Source organism: Salvelinus fontinalis, chromosome 12, assembly GCF_029448725.1.
Source record: "Salvelinus fontinalis isolate EN_2023a chromosome 12, ASM2944872v1, whole genome shotgun sequence".
Lineage (NCBI taxonomy): Eukaryota > Metazoa > Chordata > Actinopteri > Salmoniformes > Salmonidae > Salvelinus > Salvelinus fontinalis.
In genome coordinates, this window is record NC_074676.1 from 39,020,619 (window position 1) to 39,042,341 (window position 21,723).

The 21,723-nt window shown below is 43.1% G+C and overlaps 1 protein-coding gene across 4 annotated transcripts in view; it reads right to left on the bottom strand.

The window, feature by feature from the left end:
* The window catches only part of LOC129867368 (cAMP-specific 3',5'-cyclic phosphodiesterase 4C-like), a 151,127-nt gene that overhangs the window by 18,429 nt on the left and 110,975 nt on the right, over positions 1 to 21,723 (bottom strand). For all 4 annotated transcript variants that reach the window (XM_055940726.1, XM_055940725.1, XM_055940728.1 and 1 more), the window contains 7 exons: positions 15,893 to 16,084; positions 14,800 to 14,836; positions 14,535 to 14,664; positions 13,552 to 13,664; positions 5,286 to 5,379; positions 665 to 840; positions 9 to 107 (listed from right to left, as the gene is read on the bottom strand). In XM_055940726.1, the coding sequence (XP_055796701.1) occupies positions 9 to 107; positions 665 to 840; positions 5,286 to 5,379; positions 13,552 to 13,664; positions 14,535 to 14,664; positions 14,800 to 14,836; positions 15,893 to 16,084 (841 nt within the window). The remainder of the gene's footprint in view (positions 1 to 8; positions 108 to 664; positions 841 to 5,285; positions 5,380 to 13,551; positions 13,665 to 14,534; positions 14,665 to 14,799; positions 14,837 to 15,892; positions 16,085 to 21,723) is intronic.

The following is a 21,723-nucleotide window of genomic DNA, read 5'->3' on the forward strand; positions in this document are numbered from 1 at the left end:
ACTCATACCTGGAAAATGGAGTACATGACCACCGTCAAAGGTCGATTCCCCGAGTATTCAGCTATCTTGAAAATATCTAGACCCCATCTGTTGATCTCCTCAAATTCCTAGAACCACAACACAATAAAGTGAGAAAAAGTCTGATATGGCAATTGAGCAGAAATGTATAGAATAAATAAGAAATATTAAACTTTTTTAACATGCATAACAAAAGATATGAGAATGGCACAAAAAGTAAAATACTTTTCCCATTGCGATCCTCCAGAGGGCAGATGACGTGACAAGTTTGGCAATAATACGTCACTGACATTATATTACATATAACATTAAAGGCCAAGCAATAAGCATTAAAGTAATTTAGCCATTCTTCAGTGTGACGATGTGCCTGTCTGTCTGTCTGTCTGTCTGTCTGTCTGTCTGTCTGTCTGTCTGTCTGTCTGTCTGTCTGTCTGTCTGTCTGTCTGTCTGTCTGTCTGTCTGTCTGTCTGTCTGTCTGTCTGTCTGTCTGTCTCTGTCTGTGTCTGTCTGTCTGTCTGTCTGTCTGTCTGTCTGTCTGTCTGTCTGTCTGTCTGTCTGTCTCTGTCTGTCTGTCTCTGTCTGTCTGTCTGTCTGTCTGTCTGTCTGTCTGTCTGTGTGTGTGTGTGTGTGTGTGTGTGGCGCCCACCGTGGCCAATAAGCCCTCCTGGAGGGTGGTGACCCCGAAACGGGGGATCTGGGTGGGGGCGAGGCTGGGGCTGAGGGCAGGCTTCTTCACCGCAACGATCTGGGACATGGGCCTCTTCTTCTTCTTGTCTTTCTCCTTAGGAGGCCCAGACATAATCTCCACATCATGCTGCTTTTCTACAGACAGAGAGAGTGAGAGGGAGAAGAGAGAGAGAGAGACTGAAAAAAATATACGCCCATTGGACTGTGGCTGTGTTGGTGTTAGGAGGGGAGCCCTGACTATTTTCCAGCTAGTAAGGCAGGTAGATTATTTATTTTATTTCAACCAATATATAGGAGGAGTAGCGACCCGTCATTCATGTTATGAGCCTCACATATTTAGCAAAAAATAACAATATCAGTTTGCAAACATTGTAAAAAATATAATAATTTTGTTAATAAAGCTGCATACAAACATGGTCTCTTTTTTGCTTTAGCCTAGCTCAGTGCTTTCTGTGGTGGTGGGGCAAGCCAGCAGAATATACAGAACGTAGGGTTTGGTAATGTTCTCTAGTTGCGCCGTAATTGGTTCAGTTTTCTGTCACTCATGAGGACACTACTTCACCGCAAAATCTAAGAGTGGAGCTCAAAAATTCAAGCCCCTTGGGTGCTGCCATAGATTTACATTAGACATGCCCATCCAAGAAGCCTCAAGGTAATTGGCCACAGAAAAAATGAAGTCAAATCACGTTATATCTACCGTAGCTTTGATTTGACTGATCATGTCAACATCATACTTTCAAAATCTTAGCTAGCAAGCTAGACAAGCAGTCATCATCATGAATCAAGTCGACAATCTACTGGAAAATCCTTTTCAATCCTTGTCATATGAAGAGAAATTATAAATAAAACGTATCGGTGCTCATCAGCCATCAACATAACCAACAAGTTGGAAATCGCTAATTCAACAATGAGTGGTTTGGAAGAAATCAGTGGCTAACTGCAAGCATTGCAAAGCAAAAACTGGCCTGCTATTCAGTGGAGAGGGTGTGTGGTCTAAGTTTTGGTTTAAGGCTCTCTTTTCCAAGATTAAAAGAATAAACATGCAACACCATGGGTCAGAAAATGTTGAATACACTGACCATGCTGTCAGTGTATTCAAATCGGAGGGCATGTTGTCCGGTCCTCTGGCAGTCTCTATGGGGGTACCACAGGGTTCAATTCTCGGGCCGACTCTTTTCTCTGTATACATCAATGATGTTGCTCTTGCTGCGGGCGATTCCCTGATCCACCTCTACGCAGACGACACCATTCTGTATACTTCCGGCCCTTCCCTGGACACTGTGCTCTCTAACCTCCAAACGAGCTTCAATGCCATACAACACTCCTTCCGCGGCCTCCAACTGCTCTTAAACGCTAGTAAAACCAAATGCATGCTTTTCAACCGTTCGCTGCCTGCACCCGCACGCCCGACTAGCATCACCACCCTGGACGGTTCCGACCTAGAATATGGGGACATCTATAAGTACCTAGGTGTATGGCTAGACTGCAAACTCTCCTTCCAGACTCATATCAAACATCTCCAATCCAAAATCAAATCTAGAGTCGGCTTTCTATTCCGGAACAAAGCCTCCTTCACTCACGCCGCCAAACTTACCCTAGTAAAACCCTAGTATCCTACCGATCCTCGACTTCGGAGATGTCATCTACAAAATAGCTTCCAATACTCTACTCAGCAAACTGGATGCAGTTTATCACAGTGCCATCCGTTTTGTTACTAAAGCACCTTATACGACCCACCACTGCGACCTGTATGCCCTAGTCGGCTGGCCCTCGCTACATGTTCGTCGTCAGACCCACTGGCTCCAGGTCATCTACAAGGCTATGCTAGGCAAAGTGCCGCATTATCTCAGTTCACTGGTCACGATGGCTACACCCACCCGTAGCATGCGCTCCAGCAGGTGTATCTCACTGATCATCCCTAAAGCCAAAACCTCATTTGGACGCCTTTCGTTCCAGTTCTCTGCTGCCTGCGACTGGAACGAATTGCAAAAATCTCTGAAGTTGGAGACTTTTATCTCCCTCAACAACTTTAAAAATCTGCTATCCGAGCAGCTAACCGATCGCTGCAGCTGTACATAGTCCATCTGTAAACTACCCACCCAATTTACCTACCTCACCCCCATACTGCTTTTATTTATTTACTTTTCTGCTCTTTTGCACACCAGTATCTCTTCTTGCACATGATCACCTGATGATTTATCACTCCAGTGTTAATCTGCTAAATTGTAATTATTCGATTTATTGCCTACCTCATGCCTTTTGCACACATTGTATATAGATTCTCTTTTTTCTACCATGTTATTGACTTGTCTATTGTTTACTCCATGTGTAACTCTGTGTTGTTGTCTGTTCACACTGCTATGCTTTATCTTGGCCAGGTCGCAGTTGCAAATGAGAACTTGTTCTCAACTAGCCTACCTGGTTAAATAAAGGTGAAATAAATAAAAAAATAAAAATCCAGCATGACTTCTGTCGTGTTCAAAACTGGAAACTCTGAACTGGGAAATCTCAGACTTCAGTGAGTTTAAAATAACTGGGAACTCAGGAAAAGAATTAGCTCCGACTGAGAAAATAAGTTTTGAACGATCATCCAAGTCGGGAACCCTGGCCTCTTTCTAGAGCTCCGACCTGAAGATCACTAACGTCATGATTCAACCTTGTTTTTTTCCGAGCTCCCAGTTATCTTGAAAGCACCATAAATCCAGAGAATGGCAGACTTTACTGACAAAATTTGCCCACAAGAAGGACCGCCGTGCCACTGTCCTGTTCAAGTGAGCACAGCTCAACAAGGTGAGTCCAAAAATGTATTGTATGCTGCTGCATAAATTATGTTATATGCCAGGGAGATAGTATTACTTTCTTAGCTAAAGTATACATAAGTGTATGTTGTGTAGTAAGCTGTTAGTAGCCCATGTGCATCACCCTAATAATTTGGTGCCTCACCTACCTCAGCCTACTGTTCTGACTTAGTGGTGCACATATAGCCTTTAACCGTTTTTTGAGAATTGTAATCATCAAATATTTGTAAGAGCTTTCCTTGTCTGCTTATATGCCCCCTTAATTTATCCTATGGTTCTGACTTGATGTACAGTGAGAATAGTGTAAGAACGGCCCATGTTCTGAATTCTGTCGCTGTACATTTCAAAAGTGCTGAAGAAATAGTTATATTGACTACGTCCGTCTTAGCTCGCTCATTAATGTCTTAATCAAAATTACAGATGGCCTCTTATCCACTCATCGTTCCCTTAGGCCGTAGTTTGTACATCTCAATTGTCAGTAGAAACCACATTTGGCAAGGCAGCCATATCAGCTATGTTTTAAAAAAAGTCAGTAAATGAGGCTGAATTAACTGTTTCGCTGCCAGACAACGCAGGTTTAACGGTGGTAAGGATTCACTTCATGGTGCTGAAAAGAAAGCTCTGCTGTTGGGACATCTTTATGTCGGTCCTAACAGTTTGTGGGCACCGTTTGTCACCGTTACAGAGCAATTCATGTATTGTTATGTTGTGTAGTGTCTTAGCTGCAACAAGATTTACATGCTAAAATCACCACTGTATAGGACACTGAAAACTAAAGAAAATTAACAGTTGATTGTTTATTTTACGAACTATAGCTAATCTAAGATATTTCCACCACAAATCAAGTGAGGAATCAATTAGACTAGTACTAGGAATACTGCTTCAACTGATAACTCTCCACCAAATGTCATCTCTCAACCAATAATGACTCCTGGTTGTCAGACAGTGGCAAATATGAGAAGTCAGATCATAATCCCAGATCCTAAAAGCATGTAAATGTCATTACGAGGACACGCAATCTGCCACCACACCACACCAAGAGAAGCGGTCTCACCAATCTCACAATATTTCCTCTTCCTTTCACCCAAAGCCATAGTTCTCCTTTCCGATCCCAGCCAACGTCAAAACAAACCAAATCATGTCAAATGGAAATCTATTTTCAGACTCCATTTTCTCTCCATCTGCAAGCATTTTGGTGAAGCTCCATTCCGCCACAATATCAGTTAAAGACGACTGGGGTATTGACGCAAAAGGCAGTCTAATAATATTACCGTCTCCATGGCAACACCAGACATGTCCAGGAATGCCTTGCCGCCTGCTTCCTTTGGAAGCCCTTCTCTTTCCTCTAACATGCTGGCTAATAGGCCAGCAGACATGCATGACAAATGCCAAGTTTTGCAACCGCATGATGTCATGCAACCTATGTTCATACTCTGTATATGTTGGCCTGTTCAGTACTCCCAATAATTATATACAAAACATGCTGTAGTCATTTTGTAAGTATTTTGTAATTCATAATGCATTATAAGCACATGTATAATGCCTTATGAGCTATGCATAATAATGCAAAACATAGGCAGTGCTCATAAACATCTATGACTACATTTATAGAGCTGTATAATGCCCTATAAAGCAAATAAATATTGTATTTATGTACCAACTTTTGAGCAGGATGAATGCTTTACATCAATTCTTATTTGATAGTAGGGTCTAAATGAATACCTTGCCTAGCCATTTCAATGCCAGTTCAGGAGCCATACTTCGAGTGCTGTTGTCACTCACCTAGGAAAGTGTTGGCGATAAACTCTGAGACTTGGTTTCCTGACCGGCTGGTTTCTGACAACTGGGTGAGCTCTCTGTTCAACATCCTTTTGAACTGGGAAACAAGATCAGACACAAAGACAAGCATCAGAGACACAACATACATGGACATAGTGTGGAAAGTAGCACATACAGTGTAAGTCGGAAGTTTACATACACCTTAGCAAAATACATTTAAACTCAGTTTTTCACAATTCCTGACATTTAATCCTAGAAAACATTCTCTGTCTTAGGTCAGTTAGGATCACCACTTAATTTTAAGAATGTGAAATGTCAGAATAATAGCAGAGAGAATGATTCATTTCAGCTTTTATTTCTTTCATCACATTCCCAGTGGGTCAGAAGTTTACATAAACTCAATTAGTATTTGGTAGTATTGCCTTTAAATTGTTTAACTTGGGTCAAACGTTTCGGGTAGCCTTCCACAAGCTTCCCACAATAAGTTGGGTGAACTTTGGCCCATTCCTCCTGACAGAGCTGGTGTAACTGAGTCAGGTTTGTAGGCCTCCTTGCTCACACACGCTTTTTCAGTTCTGCCTACAAATGTTCTATAGGATTGAGGTCAGGGCTTTGTGATGGCAACTCCGATACCTTGACTTTGTTGTCCTTAAGCCATTTTGCCACAACTTTGGAAGTATGCTTGGGGTCATTGTCCATTTGGAAGACCCATTTGCGACCAAGCTTTAACTTCGTGACTGATGTCTTGAGATGTTGCTTCAATATATCCACATAATTTCACTTTCTCATGATGCTATCTATTTTGTGAAGTGCATCAGTCCCTCCTGCAGCAAAGCAACCTCACATGATGCTGCCACCCCCGTGCTTCACGGTTGGGATGGTGTTCTTCGGCTTGCAAGCCTCCCCCTTATTCCTCCAAACATAACGATGGTCATTATGGCCAAACAGTTCTATTTTTGTTTCATCAGACTAGAGGACATTTCTCCAAAAAGTACGATCTTTGTGTTTTGCATCTTCACAAGGTCCTTTGCTGTTGTTCTGGGATTGTTTTACACTTTTGCACCAAAGTACGTTCATCTCTAGGAGACAGAACACCTCTCCTTCCTGAGCGGTATGACGGCTGTGTGGTCCCATGGTGTTTATACTTGCATACTATTGTTTGTACAGTTTAACGTCGTATCCTTCAGGCGTTTGGAAATTGCTCCCAAGGATGAACCAGACTTGTGGAGGTCTACATGTTTTTTCCGAGGTCTTGGTTGATTTCTTTTGATTTCCCCATGATGTCAAGCAAAGAGGCACTGAGTTTGAAGGTAGGCCTTGAAATACATCCACATGTACACCTCCAATTGACTCAAATGATGTCAATTAGCCTATCAGAAGCTTCTAAAGCCATGACATAATTTTCTAGAATTTTCCAAGCTGTTTAAAGGCCCAGTCAACTTAGTGTATGTAAACTTCTGACCCACTGGAATTGTGATACAGTGAATTAGAAGTCAAATAATCTGTCTGTAAACAATTGTTGGAAAAATTACTTGTGTCATGCACAAAGTAGATGTCCTAACCGACTTGCCAACACTACAGTTTGTTAACAAGAAATTTGTGGAGTGGTTGAAAAATTAGTTAATGACTCCATCCTAAGTGTATGTAAACTTCCGACTTCAACTGTACTTCAGTTGAACAAGTGTACCAGCAGTAAAGTTCCTATCATAATATAATGTGGAACATTTGAAATTAACAAAACCAAATGAGAGTTCAAAATGGCAATAAACTAGATTTTTGAATTATGTTTGGTGTGATTTTTCGCACCACACTCAAGTGTCAGGAGTAACTACCAAGTAAATAATATGACAGTAGTGATTTCCTTGATCCCCCTCATACTGAATAACATGTCAGGTTATAGAAAAAGACAAGTGTAACATGGGATATCAATAGAGTAACAGTAGTCAATTATATCAATAAGACCGTTATGTAATCACTAACCGAACATAGCAGGCATAAAAGAATAGCCTGAAACTAAACTAACTAAACCCCTACATAGTGGTCTTGACCAGACGAAAAAAAGCTGTAGGGGGATGTTGTCTTCTGCACTGTTCAACCAATCCATTATATGTGGAGGAGGAGTTAAGATGGAGCGTCGCCTTGTTAACATCCAAAAGCGGAAGTCGTGTCCCAGGCTCTCTTTCCATTTCCCCTGTTGATGGGGACTCAGCAGAGGCTATGTAATCACACACGTAGGTAGGGGACAAACCACAGTATACGTCTTAAAGGAGACATTGCATGTACACACACAGGAAGGAACGGGTAGTGTACTCAGAGATTTGTAAACAAACTCACACACATACACCCAATGGAACAGGCATGTGTAGACTAAATAATATGCAGTTTTATCAAATCTCACTGACATAATATGCAAAATCACAGACATCCAAATACATACTGTGTCCTACAGTACACCAAAGCACACTTCTTGTCATCCAGTTAAGAAGTTTGCACTGCAATAACAGAAAATGACATCCTGACACACACATTCCCGTGCACTCACCTGTATGTGTCCAAAACATAGAAAACAAAGTGACGTAGGGCATTCCAGTGGACACATGTTGAATGTCGAAAACAAAGACGAGTGAGCAGCAGAAACCAACTATGTTGAATAAAATCCAGTAGGAGATTGTACAGGTCTATTTTTTTTATTTGACCTTTATTTACCAGATAGGCTAGTTGAGAACAAGTTCTCATTTACAACTGCGACCTGGCCAAGATAAAGCAAAGCAATGCGACACAAACAACACAGAGTTACACATGGAATAAACAAACGTACAGTCAATAACACAATAGAAATAAATCTATATATAGGGTGTGCAAATGAGGTAAGATTAGGGAGGAAAGGCAATACATAGGCTGTAGTGGCGAAGTAAATACAATTTAACAATTAAACACTGGAGTGATAGATGTGCAGAAGATGAATGTGCAAGTAGAGATACTGCGGTGCCAAGGAGCAAAGACATTATAAATAACAATATGGGGATGAGGTAGTTGGATGGGCTATTTACAGATGGGCTATGTACAGGTACAATGATCTGTGAGCTGCTCTGACAGCTGGTGCTTAAAGTTAGTGAGGGAGATAGGAGTCTCCTGCTTCAGTGATATTTGCATTTTGTTCCAGTCATTGGCAGCAGAGAATTGGAAGGAAAGGCGGCCAAACGAGGAATAGGCTTTGGGGGTGACTAGTGAAATATACCTGCTGGAGCGCATGCTACGGGTGGGTGCTGCTATGGTGATCAGTGAGCTGAGATAAGGTAGGGCTTTACCTAGCAAAGACTTATAGATGACCTGGAGCCAGTGGGTTTGGCGACGAATATGAAGCGAGGGCCAGCCAACGACAGCATACAGGTCGCAATGGTGGGTAGTATATGGGGCTTTGGTGACAAAATGGATGGCACTGTGATAAACTGCATCCACTTTGCTGAGTAGAGTGTTGGAAGCTATTTTGTAAATGACATCACGAAGTCAAGGGTCGGTAGGATAGTCAGTTTTACGAGGGTATGTTTGGCAGCATGAGTGAAAGATGCTTTGTTGCGATATAGGAAGTCGATTCCAGATTTAATTTTGGATTGGAGATGCTTAATGTGAGTCTGGAAGGAGAGTTTACAGTCTAACCAGACACATAGGTATTTGTAATTGTCCACATATTCTAAGCCAGAACCGTCCAGAGTAGTGATGCTGGACGGGCGGGCGGGCAGAGATCGGTTGAAGAGCATGCATTTAGTTTGACTTGTATTTAAGAACGGTTGGAGGCCACGGAAGGAGAGTTGTATGGCATTGAAGCTCGTCTGGAGGTTAGTTAACACAGTGTCCAAAGAAGGGGCCAGAAGTATACAGAATGGTGTCGTCTGCGTAGAGGTGGATCAAAGAATCACCAGCAGCAAGAGCGACATCATTGATGTATACAGAGAAAAGAGTCGGCCCATGAATTTAACCCTGAGGCACCCCCATAGAGACTGCCACAGGTCCGGACAACTGGCCCTCCAATTTGACACACTGAACTCTGTCTGCGAAGTAGTTGGTGAACCAGGCGAGGCAGTCATTTGAGAAACCAAGGCTGTTGAGTCTGCTGATAAGAATGTGGTGATTGACAGAGTCGAAAGCCTTAGCCAGGTCGATGAAGCTGGCTGCATAGTATTGTCTTTTATCGATGGCGGTTATGATATCGTTTAGGACCTTGAGTGTGGCTGAGGTGCACCCATGACCAGCTCGGAAACCAGATTGCATAGCGGAGAAGGTACGGTGGGATTCGAAATGGTCGGTGATCTGTTTGTTAACTTGACTTTTGAAGACCTTAGAAAGGCAGGGTAGGATAGATATAGGTCTGTAACATTTAGGGTCTAGAGTGTCACCCCCTTTGAAGAGGGGGTTGACCGCGGCAGCTTTCCAATCTTTGGGGATCTCAGACGATAAGAGAGGTTGAACAGGACAGTAATAGGCGTTGCAACAATTGTGGAGGATACTTTTAGAAAGAGAAGGTCCAGATTGTCTAGCCCTGCTGATTTGCAGGGGTCCAGATTTAGCAACTCTTTCAGAACATCAGCTATCTGGATTTGGGTGAAGGAGAAATGTGGGAGGTTTGAGCAAGTTGCTGTGGGGGGTTCAGGGCTGTTGACTGGGGTAGGGGTAACCAGGTGGAAAGCATGGCCAGCCGTAGAAAAATGCTTACTGAAATTCTCAATTATTGTGGATTTATTTGTGGTGACAGTGTTTCCTAGCCTCAGTGCAGTGTGCAGCTGGGAGGAGGTGCTCTTATTCTCCATGGACTTTACAGTCTATCCAATGAGTTTCATCACAAACTGACAGTCCTTACGCCCCAGATTGAAAGAGATCAAACAGCAATCAGCCAAAGACGAGGCTTCCCCGTAGCTCTGAGCTTAGTAAGTGGGACAGATGGGACATGGGGGACGGGCAGTGGAGGTTAAGGGGACAGAGATAGTATAGCTAGGTGCAGGGCACCAGTATAAAGGCTAGTCTCTCCTTCCCTGTGTGTATCTCCCCTTCAACTATCTACATGCGGGATGCTCTACAGCCAATTTGTGTGTGTGTGCAAAGGGGAGGGAAGGGTGTGTGTGTGTGTGTGTGTGTGTCACACACACACAGAGAGACAGAGAGAGACAGAGAAACAGAGAGACAGAGAGACAGAGAGAGAGAGAGAGAGAGAGAGAGAGAGAGAGAGATGCATAATGCATTCAGGAGGAGCAGAATGGAAAGAAGGGACTTGAACCAATGTGAATGGGTTAATGGGAGGGATGGGCTCCATTCATGTGCTTGTGTGCGTTAGTGTCTGAATGGGAGGAGGGAGTGTGTATCAGTCCAATACACATTAACTGAGTTTGGTGGTAAGAGTGCTTTTAGCTTTGCTAACCCATGATCTCAGAGCACTTTGCTGAAGGACTTAACTAGATCATTTAATTCTGATTCATGATTTTAAATCTCAGATTGGAGGGCTGCTGACCTCAGATTGCTCAGGTTTTTAAACCTGTTACTTTAAACTGTGTTATGCACTTTGCACTGTTTTAACTTCCATTCATAGTTAGGTTTTATGTTGTGTGTCATGTGGAACTAACTATGCTGATTTCTTCGCCAGGGCTCACATGAAAAAGAGATGTCAATCAAATTTAAATAAATAAATGCTCTCTGTATGCCCAAATATTATGCACAAAGGGAGAATGCAGCAGCAGTTCAACTTCCTGAATCTGTAAAAATGTAAATAGTGCAATGCAATAAGAAATGAGCTACTTGTTGGAGGGTCCAATCACAAGTAGGAGGTCATATATATTAGACAGAGGATGTGACCTGTGGGAAATAACTTTCCCTTGACTATGGCAAAACAACTGTTATACTATGCCTTTTCCAAAAGATATGTCACCTGCTGTGTAAAGCCACTGACTATGAGACAGCAGTGAACTATATGACATCAATCAACCACTCTTTTGATGCATTGAGGACAACAGCGTAGGTTACACAAGGAACTGAATTCCCCAATATAATATTCAGGTTAAGTATAACTTAATTTTGTAAATCCTAAACATAAGACATGTGATCGACATGAACACAGAGCGATGTGATGCTGATGAGAGGTGCTGTGGACTCCCTGGGTGCAGTATTAAAAGGCTGCAGCCCACAACAGGTCTATGGAGACAGTCATTCTGTAGCCCTTTGACTCTCTGCCAAGCCCAAACAAACAAAAGGTAGTGAGTGTACCGTGCACATGATCTTCAAGTGATGCGTGGCAGCGGTCTCAGCCACAGCCAATCCTAGAGCTACAGCAAGGGCTTAACGTGACGCAATATCCATGTTTTTCAGATCTATGTCCTTTTGCACACAAACTCCTCAAATCGTTCTCATTTCAGTATATACAGTGCATTCGGAAAGTATTCAGACCCTTTGACTTTTTCCACATTTTGTTACGTTACAGCCTTAATCTAAAATGTATTAAATCGTTTTTTCCCCATCATCAGTCTACACATAACACCCCATAATGACAAAGCAAAAACAGGTTTTTAGAAATTTTTGTAAATGTAGTAAAAATGTAAAACTGAAATATCACATTTACACATTTAGTATTCAGACCCTTTACTCAGTACTTTGTTGAAGCACCTTTGGCAGCGAGTCTTCTTGGGTATGACGCTACAAGCTTGGCACATCTGTATTTGGGCCCCCATTCTCATCGACGGGGCTGTAGTGGAGCAGGTTGAGAGCTTCAAGTTCCTTGGTGTCCACATCACCAACAAACTAACATTGTCCAAGATAGTCGTGAAGAGGGCAAAAAACCTATTCCCCCTCAGGAGACTGAAAAGATTTGGCATGTGTCCTCAGATCCTCAAAAGGTTCTACAGCTGCACCATTGAGAGCATTGTGATGGGTTGCACCACTGCCTGGTATGGCAACTGCTCGGCCTCCGACCGCAAGGCACTACAGAGGGTAGTGCGTACGGCCCAGTACATCACTGGGGCCAAGCTTCCTGCCATCCAGGACCTCTATACCAAGCGGTGTCAGAGGAAGGCCCTAAAAATTGTCAAAGACTCCAGCCACCCTAGTCATACACTGTACTCTCTGCAACCGCACGGCAAGCGGTATCGGAGCGCCAAGTCTAGGTCCAAGAGGCTTCTAAACAGCTTCTACCTCCAAGCCATAAGACTCCTGAACATCTAATCAAATGGCTACATCAAATGACTATTTTAAACTGCTGCTACTCTGTTATTAAAGTGACTGTGCATAGATAATAACTCTACCTACGTGTACATATTACCTCAATTACCTCGACTAACCAGTGCCCCTGTACACTGAATCTGTACCGGTATCCCCTGTATATAGCCTTGCTATTGTTATTTTACTGCTGCTCTTTAATTATTTGTTACTTTTATTATTATTTTTTTGTTGAATTTTTCTTAAAACGGCATTTTTGGTTAAGGGCTTGTAAGTAAGCATTTCACTGTAAGGTCTACACACCTGTTGTATTCTGCTCATGTGACAAATACAATTTGGTTAGATTTGTTGGAAGATGAACCTTTGCCCGGTTCTTTGGTCCTGAGCGCTTTGGAGCAGGTTTTCGTCAAGGATCTCTCTGTACTTTGCTCCGCTCATCTTTCTCTCGATCATGACTAGTCTCCCAGTCCCTGCCTCTGAAAAACCTCCCCACAGCATGATGCTGCCACCAGCATTATTCCATTTAAGAATGATGGCGGCCACTGTGTTCTTGGGGACCTTCAATGCTGCAAAACATTTTTGGTACCCTTCCCCAGATCTGTGCCTCGACACAATCTTGTCTCGGCGCTCTACGGACAATTCCTTCGACCTCCCGGCTTGGTTTTTGCTCTGACATGCACTGTCAACTGTGAGACCTTACATAGACAGGTGTGTGCCTTTCCAAATCCAATCAATTGAAGAAACATCAAGGATGATCAATGGAAACAGGATGCACCTTAGCTCAATTTTGAGTCTCATAGTGTAAATATACCTATGTAAATCCAAATTTAAAAAAAATGTAAAAATAAAACTTTGTGCAAAAATGTCTAAAAACCTTTTTTCACTGTCATTATATTTAATACATTTTTCGAAAAAGGCTGTAACGTAACAAAATGTGAAAAAAGTTATTTCCGAATGCACTGTAGATGAAGATTAGATTTTTCATTAACCAGACCTATATCTTTGCTATTCTTCAAGCAATCATTCCCAGGTTTTTACAGTAGATGAGGCTCAGTTCAAATGCAACGCAGCTCACCTTGTTGGAAGCCATTTCACTGACTGAGTGACGGGTCTGCAGGGTCTCCAGCTGGTCCAGACACCAGTCCAGCTCCTCCAGCGTCTCCATGGCCAGCTTCTGGTACGGCTCCTCTGAGGGGGGCCAAAGGTCAGACTACTGTTAAAGCCCTGAGAGAGCGTTTGTTCTGATCTCTGCTGCTAAAAAAAATACATTAAAACTTAAAGAATTTCAGTGAGTGCGGTTTTATCCTTTCTTCAAGTAAAAGCCCATCAGAGACCATCCCATCCAGAACCTAGACTTACCAGACTGAGACCCAGATCCTCAAACAAGGCCCAATCAGTACTGACCCGTTTCTCTTTACCATAGTCCCATTGTCAAGGACTGTTCTCCGGACTGTTATCAGGCCCCAGACTGTTTTTTAAATTTTATTATTTGACCTTTATTTAACTAGGCAAATCAGTTAAGAACAAATTCTTATTTTCAATGACGGCCTAGGAACAGTGGGTTAACTGCCTTGTTCAGGGACAGAGCGACCGATTTTTACCTTGTCAGCTCGGGGATTCGATCTTGCAACCTTTCGGTTACAAGTCCAACGCTCTCACCACTAGGCTTCCTGCCACCCCCAAAATCACTGGACAGAAGGCGATGTGCTGTCTTTCACTTCGAGTCACTAACGTCTAATGCAAGCTCTGTTTTAAATCAATATTGGTTCCATTTCAAACCAGAGACTATAAAATTCATTGTGTTGAATGTATGCCTTTTTGTTGTCCTCTTCACATTCTCACTGCACTGCCCTTATCAATGTAAAGCTGACAGACTACAATAACAGCAATTGTGGCAGTAGCATCAAACAAATCTTATGTAGGTCTGTATTTTCAGTTCTTGAGAACTTGTTCTTTTTACAGGGTGAAGCAGACACTAGGGAACAAGAATCGGCACAACAGGCAGATTCTTGTTGTGAAGTCATATAAGAGGTAAGATCAGATGAGTATAATACTGACCTGTTATGCTTGACTTGGTGTGGGTAGGTATGGAGGGAGGGTTGCTGCCTGATGGCCGCCTGTTGGGCCGATCTTGCAGATGAGTTATGTAGGCAAAATTGCTTCTGACTGTTCGGAGACTGGCAAGCACCTAAAGTGAAAGGTTGGAGGGTAGTGTTATGTTGCATTATGACCATCAAATTGATTTCCAACGCTCAACATCAGGAATTCATACCAGCACACACACACACGAGAGAGAGAGAAAAAGCATGAAGATAGCACTAACCTGTGCAAATGGTGTCACAATCATGTCTTCTCCATGTCTGAAATGACAGAAGAAGAAAAAACACTTGGTTAGATACGAAACCTTCAACCAACAGGTGAAGAACAGAATATCAGCATCTTAAAAGGTTAATATTAATATACAATACATATAATGGGGCTCTATGGTACTCAATGGGCATCTTAACTGCAACCTGAACACCCTCATGTCCTACATCAGTTAACACATTGGACACAGAGAGAAAACAAGTGACATGCACACAAGTGACTGTGGGAGAACCCTGGGAAAACAGACATCACCCTTTGGAACTGTGCTGTGGGGGAATCATCATGCACATAATGTGTTGTCTTGAGGTCAAGCCTTTCTGTGGTTAAGATAATAGGCCTCAGGCTATTCATGCAGCACACAAACAGTAGCAGGCTCAACTCAGATGCAAGGACTGTGGGGCTTTTCTTTTTGGGATGGTTTGGGAGGAAAGGGGCTGAGGGGCGTGTATGTATGGGCGGGGTGGTGTTCAGCAGGAGGGTGTGGAGGGGGTTAAGGGGTTGGTGAGTGGAGGAAGTGTCTGAAACCTGCAAACGCAGTGGAACAGTCCTTAAAGGAGAAGTAAAAAAGAAAACATTTGTCACGCGAGTCTCTCACCGCGGCAGCCAACCGACTTCCCAGTGCTTCAAGCCCTCTTCCCTTTTAAAGACAGAGAGTCCAGTGACTAAACTAGACATGGGTAAAATAACCTCCAGAAACAAACATCAACAATACAAGACTGTTAGACTTAATTCAATTGACTTTAAGGTTGAGTCTTTAGGGAAATCTGTGGAATCATAGTTGAAGGGTTAGCTATGTCATTATAAATATGGAGAGAGTAAGTGAAGTATTGGTAAGTGAAATATCAGGGGTGGGGGGAGAGCAACAAAGAGGCAAAGAGAGACAGAAGGACAGAAACAGCAACATAGTGAGTGAGAAAGAGACAGAGGGAGAGAATGAGAGAGAGAGATGGGGAAAAAGAGAGAGAGAGAGAGGAAGAAGAAAATGACCTGGAGAAGGTGTTAGGAGGAGGATCACACATCACGTGTGATCACACATCAATGCTACTTACAGCTCACTGGCCGTGGAGGAGTTGCGGGACATGGCTTTGGGCGAGAGGTCGAAATCTGAGTCGGAGCGATAGAGGAAGGACTCGCGGCGCTGGCTGTGGGGGTAGTTGGCCTGTAGGACCAGGCCGGAGCTGGGGCTGACCTGGGGGTCCAGGGGACTGCGCCCCACCGACAGCCCATTCTCCACATCAAAGCTAAGGGGGAGAGAAGGGAGAGGCAGAAGGGTTGGATTCATGTTATGGGTGTCTTTCAGTTTGTTCAGCAGTGACATACTGACATTGTCATCACAGAAAATGATAAGGGCCATCAACATTATGGGAAGAGAAGGTAGAGAGAAGGCAAGATTCATGTTAATAGGTGTCTGGAGCAGCGGAGCAGGAAGACAGGACGACATTGTCCATTCATTTATTGTGTACAGTATGATGTCAGAGTCATGAAAGTCTGACAAGATTTGTGAATCAGAAATCATCAGTTTTCATTATCAAAAAAAACATTGACCAATATTTTTACTATTTTCTACATTTGAGAATTATAGTGAAGACATTAAAACTATAAAATAACACATATGGAATCATGTAGTAACCAAAAAAGTGTTACACAAATCAAAAAATATTTGAGATTTGAGATTTTTTCAAAGTAGCCACCCATTGCCTAGATGATAGCTTTGCACAAAAACACTTTTTTTTTGTTACTGCATCATTCCATATATGCTATTTCATAGTTTTGATGTATTCACTATTATTCTACAATGTAGAAAAATACTAAAAATAAATTAAAACCCTTGAATGAGTAGGTGTGTCCAAACTTTTGACAGGTACTGTACATCATCAGTGCGTTCTTCCTCTCCCTCTGTCAGGCATGCTTATGGCACCTATCCACCCCTGCAGCCAGACCCTGACCTAAAAATATCAGGGTGATCAATCCATTGCCATCCAATCTCATAATAATGCTGACTTGGGGAACCTGTTTCCAGAGGCACGTCAGGCCCAGGAGGCTGCCAAGAACGCTGCAAGGATTCCCGTGAGTGTCTTGGTATGGTGTGTAGTTTCTTTGGGTAACACAGAAAACGCAGAGTGTGAACAGCTAGAAAATACATTGAGGTCTGTTTGATGGATGAGACACTAAGTTAGGAGATCAGAGGTGGAGAAAGGCAAGTGCGAGAAACAGCGGGAAAGCTGGACGTGGGGATTGAACCCCAGTCTCTGATGGGAAGTCGGATACACGACAGTATGTGTCAAGAACAGGGAGTGTTACTAATAATAAATACCATTTAGCAGCCGACTTTATCCAAAATGACTTAGTCATCTATGCATACATTTTACGTATCGGACTTTGCGCCAGCAAAGTATAGTTGATACAGCAACTATACTTTGCTGTGTGTCTAACACCAGAAGAGAGTTGTTCCAGGGCGATGCCACAGTAAATGAGCGACAGCTGCAAGGTCGGGCTGAGGTGGAGTTGGAGAGAGTGGTTCTAAGAATAGCCCTCTATCATTGATGGGGGACATGTGAGAGGGCTATACATAGCCCAAAATATACTGCATGCCCCCTGGCTGGAGTCTCATATAATTACATTAGGCTGAAGCCCTCACCCCATACGGTACATACCCTTTCACTTGACTTCAAGTTCAACTGAAATCAATGTTTATTGGTGGTGTACACAATTTAGCAGCTGTTATAGCGGGTGCGGCGAAATGCATATGTTAATAGCTCCTAACAATGCAATAAACTGTCAAACAATTCAAATTGCACATATTTGCACATATGCTCATGCTATTGACCAACACATGATTCTTTGCAAAGCACTGTGTAGTTTGTCAAAGTTACTTTCAGTTTAACTATTGTTGCATGTCTCCGGGGCACCTGCAACAACCACCTCTGGATGTGCATTTCACTCACAGACTCCTCTCACAAAAGCAGTCAGATATGGGACTGTGTGTGTGGGGTGTTGTATGCATTCTTTATACTAAATACAGGACAATGATGCTCAGTATTTTGCGTAAATTATCATTTAATGACCAGCCTGCATCATACTAGGGAAGTGATTGACATCAGTAATCAAAAAGCAATGACAGAATTAATTATTTAACCAATGTTTTCTTTTTTTTCTTCCATTTTGGCTTGTGACTCCTACATAGCCTACTGTAATGTACTGGAATTAGCTGTGCAGTGTGTATTTTTATCTGGATTTGTCAGTCCAGCAATAGCAGTAACTGATAAATGAATGTTACGTAATCAATTGTCAATGAAGCCCCCTGATTCATGTGACGACCGAAAAGGGAGAGAAAGAAAGATGGGTTGTTCCACAAAATGAGTGCCTTTCGTGTCCCTTTGATATTGTAAGTAGAAATTGTGCACCAATATTGAATTTTAAAACCCTGTTATGTTTAATTAAGTGCCCTTTAATATGGAGAATTATATAAATCAGATGTTTTTAATGTGAATAAAGACTTGCTAAAGTGCCAAAATTCTGCATTTTGACATGTCCCTCCGTGCACCCTCTGTGACTTCTAGGAAGATTTTAACTAGCTTAACCCCAAAATGTCTCCAAGTTTTTACCATCATTGTAAAGCCCTTGCTATTTTGATGCTTTCAAAAAGTAATTTCTGAAGATGATTTATTTCATGTGATTAATGATTCATTTTAAGCTCAACTCTGTTATGTGAACTCTTGTTTTAATACAGTGAAGCTATTCCTTTTAAAATATATATTTTTAAATAAACATTGAACATTTAATATTCGCTGATAATACAATCATACTGTTACACAGATATTTTATACAAGCAACAGTTCCGGAACACAATGGCCTTGTATTAGAGTGCAGACATACCAGGAGTCTATGAAAGGCATAACATCACAGTCCAACACAGAACATATCACTTTAGAAATCGCAACAGCTCACCCCAAATTCTGCCACCACAACGTCAACCCTGTTATCAATAGATAGACAGGCTAGAAATGTTTTTACAATTTCATTTATTTTGTGAAGCCTGCATTCAATTTCCCCTCCCTGTTGCACACAACAAGCTTTCATTCCCCCTGTCACAAGGGGATTTATGGCTGATTTAAGATGAAATCCTCAACCCTGTCACGGTCAACTTTATTTGGCACTTAGCACAGTAATTTTTTTATTCAACCTCTTGAGATGGGAGAACATGTTTTTTATGAAGTTGAACATGTGCTCTTTATGATAGAATGTTGAAATTAGGTGAAATCAAAACATTTTGGGGGACTAAGTTACATATCTCACAAGACAACGAATTGGTGGAACGACCCTGAGAGATAGAAAGATAGGTTTGCATTTGGAAGGCTCAATGAAGTGCTTTAACAAGCTCCACCTGATTGGTGGGGAAAGCTCCAGGGGGAGGGGCTGCCGTATAAAGTGTCAGTGCCAGGGCTTTCCTTATTACCCCACTTCTCCTCCCCTCATTCCTTATTGTTCCACCTCTCCTTACTGCCTCGCCTCCCTCCCTTATGACCCCACCTCCCCTACCTCCCTTATTATCATGCCTTCCTCACGCCTTCCATCATTTTCAATGATGCGTCCCCACTGAACGATTTGGGCCGGCTCTGATGGTGGGATGGCATCGATCACGAGGACAATGGAGTCAGCAGCTATAAATAGCTCTATCCAGTATAGAGGTGGGTGCTGCCGGTGCAAAGGAGGTGGGTGCTGCCGGTGCAAAGGAGGTGGGTGCTGCCGGTGTAAAGGAGGTGGGTGCTGCCGGTGCAAAGGAGGTGGGTGCTGCCGGTGTAAAGGAGGTGGGTGCTGCCGGTGCAAAGGAGGTGGGTGCTGCCGGTGTAAAGGAGGTGGGTGCTGCCGGTGTAAAGGAGGTGGGTGCTGCCGGTGCAAAGGAGGTGGGTGCTGCCGGTGTAAAGGAGGTGGGTGCTGCCGGTGTAAAGGAGGTGGGTGCTGCCGGTGTAAAGGAGGTGGGTGCTGCCGGTGTAAAGGAGGTGGGTGCTGCCGGTGTAAAGGAGGTGGGTGCTGCCGGTGTAAAGGAGGTGGGTGCTGCCGGTGTAAAGGAGGTGGGTGCTGCCGGTGTAAAGGAGGTGGGTGCTGCCGGTGCAAAGGAGGTGGGTGCTGCCGGTGCAAAGGAAGTGGGTGCTGCCGGTGTAAAGGAGGTGGGTGCTGCCGGTGTAAAGGAGGTGGGTGCTGCCGGTGTAAAGGAGGTGGGTGCTGCCGGTGTAAAGGAGGTGGGTGCTGTCGGTGCAAAGGAAGTGGGTGCTGCCGGTGTAAAGGAGGTGGGTGCTGTCGGTGCTTGCTTAGCCACTTCCTCCTGATTCAGCTCACACCGAGGCTCGAACCCAGGACCTCTGCCTTGCTTGAACATGCCCTACTGAAGCGTCTTACCATTTGGCGCCACCGAAAAGTTACCAATTCGGCTGCGTATGTGGCCACACTTCCGGCTGAGGAGTAAGTTTCACAAATCCCCATGTGCTACATTGGCCTATGAGTAGACCGCAAGGTGGAGAGAAATAGAGAACCCCCCCACACCCTCACCCACCACACTGCCAAGATGGTTTCTTACCATTAATACTGTAAATATTAATGCAGGGCAGGCTGCTGTTTGACAACATCGAACAGCATTTAGTTTTCCTCTTTTGGAGAGAAAGATAAAATATTAAAAAGTTAAAAAGCTCAATTGTGATAAAATACTCACGGTGCCCTATAGATGTACTGTAAAAGACTGCACAGACACAACATGCAGTATGGGGAACCACACTACTCTGTCATGCCACTGCAGTCTCATCACCTGGGAATGTCTGTGGGAAATACTGTTTTTTAACTGATAAACATGCCTCTCACTCATCATTGGAAAAAAACAGAAATAACCCCAAAAACAGCTCACAAGTGAAACAAAAGTCACCTATTAAAACTGAAACGCACGTCATTCAAATGACATGTTAATGTTTGAGTAAATTACCAGAGCCTGAACCTTGGGGAGGTCAGTGTGTACTAATGGACTGTGGCTAAACTCCTTTCCAGCTGCAGACAGCTTCTCGTCTCTGGAATCTCGCAACAACGTTCCCACTTCCATAAACAACACAGTGGTGGACAAAGTAGCATATTTTTCCAAGAAAACAGGCTGAAAATAAATAGGGGCTAAGCTCAATAAATGACACCAGGAAATACCTGGGTTTATCAGACTGAGTGGGAAGACAAGTGTTCAAATCAGTGGTATTCATACGGTTAGTTACTGGAAACGGAATGGGCTTCCGAGTGTCCGGTAGCACAATCTATTGGGGACAGAAATAACAGATCACTGTGCCAGTCAGTGCATGTTCCCCAGCATAGTGCATGTTCCCCAGCACAGTGCATGTTCCCCAGCACAGCACAGAGCAATGTGACCACTATTTAAAATACAGTTGAAGTCGGACATTTACATACACCTTAACCAAATACATTTAAACTCAGTTTTTCACAATTCCTGACATTTGATCCAAGTAAAAATTCTCTGTCTTAGGTCAGTTAGGATCACCACTTAATTTTAAGAATGTGAAATGTCAGAATAATAGCAGAGAGAATGATTTATTTCAGCTTTTATTTTTTTACATCACATTCCAAGTGGGTCAGAAGTTTACATACTCAATTAGTATTTGGTAGCATTGCCTTTAAATTGTTTAACTTGGGTCAAACGTTTCGGGTAGCCTTCCACAAGCGTCCCACAATAAGTTGGGTGAACTTTGGCCCATTCCTCCTGACAGAGCTGGTGTAACTGAGTCAGGTTTGTAGGCCTCCTTGCTCGCACACGCTTTTTCAGTTCTGCCCACAGAGGATTGAGGTCAGGGCTTTGTGATGGCCACTCCAAAACCTTGACTTTGTTGTCCTTAAG